We start from the raw sequence: 8404 nt of genomic DNA, 5'->3' as shown, positions 1-8404 counted from the left end.
CTCGCACATCCCTGTGTGAAGCGTCGACAGTACGACACAAGGCACGTGGCGTAGGTATCAGCTGAGTTTATTTCCATGCCAGGGACAACCACAAGCAGCCTACACTTGGCCTACGTCAAAACACTTGACAACTAGTGATTTTTCTGTAGTGCAAGGTACCATATGCAACACTTCTAATCAACAATCACAAAAATATTCTCGATCTTCTTACCAGAAACAAGTTATCGTAAACCAAAGCATTTTGTGCTTAGGAGTGCTCACTAAAAAAAGATATCACGTCACATCTGATAACAACCAAGAAAATATGAAAATATCCGTGACACAATACATGAAGTTACGCAGTTTTTGACTCAGGGGTGCATTATGTGGTAGTGTCCCTAATTTTAATTAACTAGCTACATGTACATCACTACAGGCGCATCATTTCATCACACTTGTCATAGAGAAAAATGGCTTGAACGTCAGCGAGAGCCCGATTACTGACACCATGTTCAGCATGAAGAACAAGATATGATCACCTGCATATTGGATGATAAATAAAATAAGTATATGCTCTAATTATATGTGCCCGAATCCATTCAACTTAAAGCAAAGTATTAATATAAATGCAATTAGCATCGGTTGGACGACCAATGTGTTTACCTGGTAAGAACAATCCAGTTATGTTCTTTTGAGCCCATGAAAACCTGCAAAAAGGCAAGAGATTAGCTAACTATGAAGCACACTAGCGGCCAAGCAAAAACTTAGGGCCATTACTGCTTTAAAGATTGACATCAGAGTCACAGAGATACCATTAGCAACACCCCTTTGTTCTTGTATCTGTACATGTTTTCATCAAAAACGTTTGAACATAGCAAAAGTGACTCAAAGAAAATGCAACGAGACAGATGATACATACCACTGCTGTGTTTTGTAGAATGTTACACACAACAGTAATTGTAGCCTGTTCCATTGTAGATGATGCATTAGAATAGTTAAATTGTCTATTAAAATCACTATCCATGGAGCTTGTCTTCTCCAGGGATACTAAACGTTTAATTTTACTTCATTTGCACATGTGGTGCTCAAACATGATTTCTGTAGACCGCCCAAAAACCTTCATCATTATATTTATATTTAAAACGGAAGATTGTATTGCTCTTCCGGCCTATACACCAAGAAGATAAAAATGTTCGTTAAGGATGATTACTAATGTAAGCAATGAGGTGCAACTTTCTTTTGTATTGGATGAGTTCTAGCTTTTTGCTGAACTGTTGATCAACACCCCCAATTTGTATTTTTTTTTCACTTTAACCAAAGCAACAAAAGAATATGCGAGACTTTCCGCAAACATATTCTTCAGAAGTGAAGCTATGTTGATGAGTACTTTGAGCTCCACACCATATAGTCTGCCCATGAATGGATATGTTGTAAGCAGAAGTATAGATAATACCTGAAAAAATAAACTTGCATTCAGTATTGTGCAATAGATTCATCGTATTGAATAATTACTTTGACATTAAATGGTATTTGCACATACCACTGCAGAACGAAATGGCTTGATTAACCCAGCATACTTGGCAAGGAGTGGATAAATCACAAGTTGATACACCAAAACACCAAAACCTACAAGATCGAACAAAAACAGAATACGTTAAAGGGAGTCAAAACTAGTGTTACATGTAATAGGTAACGAAGCGATACTACATATGTGTTGATTTCATTCTTTTTGGATTGACTATGTTTCTCTTGCGCAATGATCATATTATGAAATTAGAAGGAACACCACATACCTGAGATAGCTAGAACGGTGCCAACATCCTGAGATGTCAAACTAAGTCCCTGATATTTTCTACTGCTCACAGCCCAGAGTGAAAATATCTGAAGATGAAATTTACAAAACACATGCAAAGTTTCTTTAGTTCCTTATTAAAAAAATTGGTTTGGTTCCTAATCTGATTGTTCCCTATATGGTAGATATGACGATAAGCATATTTTCATACTATGTTACTCAATCTATTTCAGATACCTAAATATAGATTTACCTCGAGATAAGTTGTATCATGAAGAGAGAAGACACAGTAGAGAGTTATTGCTGACATCAACTGACGGTTCTTTAGCAGGCTCTTCGTAGATGCCATTCTACCGGATCCACATTTTTTGGCTTTCCCATCTTCTATGTCCAAATCGGTAACTCGTGCGCCTATTTTGTCAATAGCTTCCATTTTGTCATCATGGTACATGTGCAGAGTTTCCTAAAAAACATTTATTCAAGTATAGGAATTCAAGGATGATTAAAGAATGATAGGGAGATTTTGGTGGGCAATACCGGAAGCCAAATGCATGCAACACCTGCTGCCGCCGCTAGAACTGGTATGACGAAGCAAGGGAGGAAATATGGAAACCTAAAAGGATATGTAATTTGATAGGTTTATCTTATATTCCCAATGGTGCAATATTTATATCACTGAAACAGTATGAGTGACAACTTACCTTCCAAATATGGATTCCTCGGAGAAAAGATTTGGGTACTTCTTTGCAGGCTGGTAGAGGACATATAATACACAATGTTAGCGAAAGCCATTCATATAGGATCACTAATCACTCTCCAAAGGGACATTATATGTTCATCCTGTGAACAAAAGTTCTGCTTATCACTTTTAACGATTAAAATATAAATATATGGAAATTCCCTCCGAATAAACCATTTCTAAACTTTCGTTGAGATGCCATGATAGAAAAGTTCTAGCTATTGGTCCAGCCTTCCGTTTTTGCATCAATTATCATAGATGATACATTATCCCCAAGCTCTACACCATGGTTACATATAATTATGGCGACTTAATGAGTTATTGCAATAATGTATTTGATGGACTGCCATATGTGACATCTTTTCCATGCACCTGGAAGCTACTTGCCCTTTGTTTGATAAACTGGTTAAAAATACAACTTTAGTTCTTCAAGGTCGGTTCTGTATTTCTTTAGCTCTATATCAAAGTTGACTGATCCTCACTCGTGCAAGAAATCCTCCAATGGCTGGCCCAATAATAAGAGCTATTGATCGCGAAGATGTAACCTGCGACATAATGGTAAACATAATTATCATCTAGTAACCGAGTCTGAAACACTAAACATAAAGATGAATTGTTCTTACAAGAGAAATTCCTAGAGCTTGGTGCTCTTTTCTGCAGACTTCTGAAGCATAGGCCTAAGGAATGCAAACATAACCATGGGTTAAACACCTAAGTACTTCTTAATTCATCTAGTCACTAAGACTAGCAAGTTTACCTTGATTGGTCCTAATATACCACAGAGTAACCCAAGTAGCCCCCTAGTAATAATTGCCATCCAGTAAGTCGTACTAAGGCCGAAGAGGGTGTTAAATACAATCCTGAAAAGGAAGGTGTATAATAGGGTTTACATTGATTTAATTGAACGGAGAAAAAATAAGTTTTCATATGTAACTGAATCTGCCATACACTGAGAGGAGAATAATCATAATGCAAGGCTTCCTCCCGTATTTGTCAGCAAACATGCCCCATGGCACAACACTAATGGTTCTTCCAAGGAAATATGAAGCCCCTTAAGACACATAGTTTACAGTCAGTAACTAAGTATTGATATAAAAACATCATCTTCACATTATAATCTACTCAATGTACTTTATTGTAGGCTTTTCTTCCCGTGTTTCCTACAAATTTGTCAAATGGTCAGAGGGGACAATGAATGCTCACCGACAAAACCAGCATAGAATCCAATGTCTTGTTCTTGCTTTGCGACTTTCAAATCTTGAATCTGTTGCATCATAACAAAGGCAAACACATAATTAATCACCATTTAGTATGTAATAAAGCAAACATGAACTTGCATGCACACAATCAGAATATATAGATGTCCAAGTTATGCAACATCGATATCGCTACATACCATGAAGTATAAGTAGGGAAACAGAGACTGGATCGGTAGCGCTGGAAAGATAACAGGCCAGGGTGTTAGTTAGCAAGCCCTAAAATTTATAAGATGTGCTGATCTAAAACAACCTACATACATGTAAAGGTTTTAAAAAAAATCAGGTGACAAAAGAAAATTGGAGTTTCCTAACAAATCACATGGCTAATAAATAAATGCAGAAAGACACATACATGTTTGGAACCATGCATGTCTAGATGTTGCGAAGTACGAAATCATCATTGGAGTATATATTGATTGAAATCAACTGGATCGTCTACTCCTAGTTATCATTGTGAATCACATATACAGACGTACACCGGACAATCTGGATGTCATGACATACTCTCTTCATTCCATAATGCAGTGCATAGTTGTTTTCTAAAAGCCAAATGTGTCTACATTTGACCAAAATTAAAGAAAAATATATTCACATCCATGACACAAGATCAGTAAAATTATGTTCATCAGGAAGTGCTCTTTTATCTGCAGGGAGGATGCATCATGCATTGCCTGGCCGGTACCCACGTACATACGAGTTGACTAGGTGCCCACCCGATCAACTCGTCGCCACCATGTGGTCCATGCCATCCTTATTACAAATACTAGGCTCCCGAAGAACGGAGAGATGTGAGCATTTTGAGAGGTTTTATGGGCCCATTCATCATCTAGTGAATTTTTTTTCTTTTCTTTTATTCCTAGTGGACCCTGTTCTTCAGCTGGTGAGAACCACATTTTTTTAGTTCAGCTGATGAGAAGTGTTGCATTGACATGCTTGGTTGGGGTTTCGCCGGTGTTGTGTTTCATACTTGCGTCTATGCTGGTGTGCTAACAAACAGGAGACAATTCATCGTGTTGGCAAATGTCCAGCTCCATGGGCACACCCGCCTCCGGCCACCATGCCTCGATCCTCTGGGCCACCACCCACAATGACTACACACCTCTCGAGCGGGTACCAGTGCTCTCCAGTTCAACGAACATGTTGTCAAGCCTCGCGCCTGGCTTCCTTTCGATCCACCGCCGTCATCCAGGGGTAGAAACGCAGGTGGTGACTCACTACCGGACTCGCGGGCTATGCCTACGGCCCAGGGCCGTCGGCATAGGTCCTTTGCCGTCGGCATAGATCTATGCCTACGGCTGCCGTCAGCATAGCCCCGTCGGCGTAGATCACGTCAGCGTAGATGTGTCAGACCGTCGGCGTAGTATAGCCATCGACATAGGTGCATATGCCGACGGCCGTGGGATAGCCGTCGGCACAGTTTAGCCGTCGGCGTTGTTTTCCGTCTGACGGCAACGGACGGCGCCGTCAACAGCGCTGGCGATTCAGGGGACGACACGTGGTGCAGGTATGCCGACGGCTTGGCCGTCGGCATAGATGGAATCGCCGTCGGCATACCTGCGCCACGTGTCGTCCCCCGGCTTCTCCTCGCGGCAGGACTATGCCTACGGCTAAGCTATGCCGACGGCTTTGCCGTAGGCATATGTCTGCCACGTGGCAGCTCCTGGTTTCTCCTGGCAGCAGAGCTATGCCTACGGCAAAGTCGTCGACATAGTTTGCCACGTGGCAAGCCCTGGTAACTCCTGGGCGTATATATGCCGACGGCTTTGCCGTAGGCATAGTTTTTTTTATATTTTCCCTGTTTTCTCTTTTCCAATTCATTTGACAGCAATTCAAAACAGAACAATATGAAATTATGCAAAAATATGACAATTCATCATGTGAACATACTCAAGTTCACCATCATCATCTAAACATACTCAAGTTCATCACATCATGTAAAGATCATCACCGATGGAAGTTCATGAACATAAAAGTAGTGCAAGACATGAAACATGATAAAAGTAGGAATATGAAAGGCATGGCACGATGGCCACATGCACGGAATCATCAAGCAAGAGCACCCCCGCCAAAACCACCACCTCCGCCATAACCACCACTACCTCCGCCAAAAGCACCACCTCCGCCAAAACCACCACCACCACCTCCGCCAAAACCGTCATCGCGACCACCACCACTCTGCCAGATCGGAGTGACTGGGGTCGACGGAGCAGGAGTCGAGCCACTGGTCCCCTACATGTTTTAGAAAAGATTCTAATGGTAATATGATATGATAGTGTTTCATGAACGAGAACTAGTTTGCTAGTAGTTAGGCAAATGTACTAACCGAACCATCACTGCCTAGTGCCACCCATTCATCGAACGTGGGCACGTGTGGGGATTCTCCCGCAGGTGGTGGTGGGGGTCCCATTTGTGGTGGATCCATGCGGTAAGACGCCAACATAGCCTGAATGTTAGTTAAACAAGCAAACTAGAAGATCAGAAGGAATGAAAGTGCAAAAATTTAGGTTGGTTTTAAGAGGGCAAAACTAACCGTCATCATCTGACGGTTGTAATCATCGTTTGCCTTCACTCGTTTCAAGTACTCCCGCACCTCGAGATTCCTATGCTCGACAAACTCCTTATATGCCTACATAATTTAGGTTGTTTCTAAGTGAGCAATGCTGAAAATAAACTGAGAATGCAAGATAGAAAAAGATAAAGAGGAAGTACTTACAGCATGCTGGCGGGCTAAGGGAGTCTGTGAATGCCCCGTACTCTCTAACTGGCTCGGGTTGCTAGCCCGAAGCCGTGTGTACGAGATCGAAGGAGTGATCAAGCCATCGAAACACAGATACCGGCCATTCTTCTTCCCCTGGATGGCCACCACCGCCGTGTCGTCGATCTGAGACTGGGCGACCTCAGCAACAGGAACATCCGGATGCAACTCCTGATAGTGATGAATGTAAGACCCCAAGTGCTCCTCGGTCTTGCCGTAGTACTGGCTCTCGCCCTCCTTGCGATGACTCCGCTCGCGGGCCAGCTTCCACGACTCCATGTCTGAGAGCGGCCTCTTCAACTTGTCCTCCTACAACGTCAAATAGAAGTCAGCCATACATAAGAACATGACGTAAAGAAGAACAAAAATGCATCATGCACATAGATATACCTTCATGGCCTTGAAGCCCCAGTGGTTCCTGTTTCCTTGGCCGTGTGTCCCGTCGTCTCCACGGTTAGCCCGGGCCTTGATGCTCTTGGCAGCAAACTCTGCATCGGCGCCGAGCCACCTATCCACCAAACTCGCCCATCCGTCATGCCTTCCATAGCACCAACGAGGAACAACCTATGCAAATTTTGGAAGCATGACATGTGAGCACGAAACATATAGTTGACTGCTTGAAACAATGAAAAGTTAGTAATAGTTACCATCATGAACTGCTCCTTGCTCAAGGTAAGTCGTAGCTTCTGCGCTTGAGTTTTGGGCATCTTTTGGTGCAGGTAGTAGTGGTAGTACTGCGAGACGGCAACCCAGCGCACCTCGTACTGCAACTGACGAGCTTTCTTCTTCGCAGCCGCAAGCAAGACCACGTCGGCTCTGGCCTTGTGCTCGTCAAGAACTCTATAGAGTTGCTGCAATCATGCAAAAACCAGAAGCAAACAAGGCATGAGTTGAGTGATTCAATGATAAACTATGAACGAAACTGAAGACAAGTGATTCAGAAGAGAACTTACCCAAAATTTGGTGATCACGGCCTTAGTGGTCGTCCCGTACTCCGCGTTGCTGCAAGCCTCGTAGTGGGCCCAGCTCGTGGCCAAAACCCGCTGCTGCGGGTCCCTGTCTGGCCGCGGGCAGAATAGGCCAGGCCAAAACTCCTTCAACAGGACAGTGATAAGGCCGTTCGGTTTACGGCCCTTTCCGTGAAGGATCCAGTTTCTGCAAAAGAATCAAATGATTGCCATGTGTACAATAAGAAAATGTTGTCATGTGTTGAAAATATGATTGAGAGGCACTTACTCTGTCCCCACGGGTTCAATGAGCCACTTGTGCTCCTCGATAGAAGGTGGTGTAGGTAGTCCGGCATTACCACGCAGCCACCCCTGCGAAGAACCTGGTGGCAAGTCACCCCACAACGCGGGATCAACCTCCCCTCCACCCTCCTCGGCCTCCTCCTCACCCTCCTCCTCGGCCTCCTCCTCCTCGGCCTCCTCCTCCTCGCCATCGGGAACATACTCCTCCTCCTCAGACTCAGAAGGTGCCTCTGTATAGGAGGGCATCGAAGAAGACCCTCCTATTTCAGACACGGCCCGGAGTTTTTTGCCCCGGTTGCCTCTCCCCCCACCTCCTCCTCCTCTAGGGGCTCTCCCCCTACCGCCTCCTCCTCTAGGGTCTCCTCCCCCGACCCCTCCACCTCCCTGTGAGGTGTCATCCTCGCGTAGTCGGGAGGGAACCTTGTGGGCTCGTCCACTCCGAGTAAGTCCTTTAAATTTACTGAGGAAACTAGCGCCGCTGGACTTGCCCATGATTATTAAACCTGCATTGAGAAGAGAATAAACAATTAGTAAGGATATCAATTAAACAAGCATACAGGAAAAACATTAATACCAGAAGAGCACATTAAGCATACTATTGTAATGATCATTAAAAGAACTTACATTTTC

The 8404-nt window shown here is 43.6% G+C and overlaps 1 protein-coding gene across 1 annotated transcript; it reads right to left on the bottom strand.

Moving 5' to 3' along the window:
- Window positions 1–272: 272 nt before the first annotated feature.
- On the bottom strand, window positions 273–5321 carry LOC125527750 (probable peptide/nitrate transporter At3g43790). Its single transcript, XM_048692267.1, has 17 exons — window positions 5120–5321; window positions 3907–3947; window positions 3714–3774; window positions 3459–3561; window positions 3268–3370; window positions 3134–3187; window positions 2993–3055; window positions 2473–2522; window positions 2309–2384; window positions 2025–2234; window positions 1773–1860; window positions 1520–1605; window positions 1304–1432; window positions 899–943; window positions 757–819; window positions 643–712; window positions 273–518 (listed from the first exon to the last, which is right to left on the bottom strand). Exons 1-17 carry the CDS (start codon window positions 5319–5321, stop codon window positions 421–423), a joined length of 1542 nt encoding a protein of 513 aa, XP_048548224.1. The 3' UTR covers window positions 273–420.
- Between the last annotated feature and the right edge of the window lie 3083 nt (window positions 5322–8404).

Source organism: Triticum urartu, unplaced genomic scaffold, assembly GCF_003073215.2.
Source record: "Triticum urartu cultivar G1812 unplaced genomic scaffold, Tu2.1 TuUngrouped_contig_439, whole genome shotgun sequence".
NCBI classification, from domain to species: Eukaryota; Viridiplantae; Streptophyta; class Magnoliopsida; order Poales; family Poaceae; genus Triticum; species Triticum urartu.
The sequence above is the reverse complement of the archived record's forward strand: the minus strand, read 5'-3'. Positions and strand labels throughout refer to the sequence as shown.

Excerpts from the sequence above, each read along its gene's own strand:
- LOC125527750 (XM_048692267.1), bottom strand. The coding sequence starts at position 5,321 with ATGCCGACGGCGATTCCATCTATGCCGACGGCCAAGCCGTCGGCATAC. Across the intron at positions 3,188-3,267 it reads GTATATTAGGACCAATCAAG|GCCTATGCTTCAGAAGTCTG; the intron begins GTAAACTTGCTA and ends TGCATTCCTTAG. Across the intron at positions 2,235-2,308 it reads TTGCATGCATTTGGCTTCCG|GAAACTCTGCACATGTACCA; the intron begins GTATTGCCCACC and ends AATGTTTTTTAG.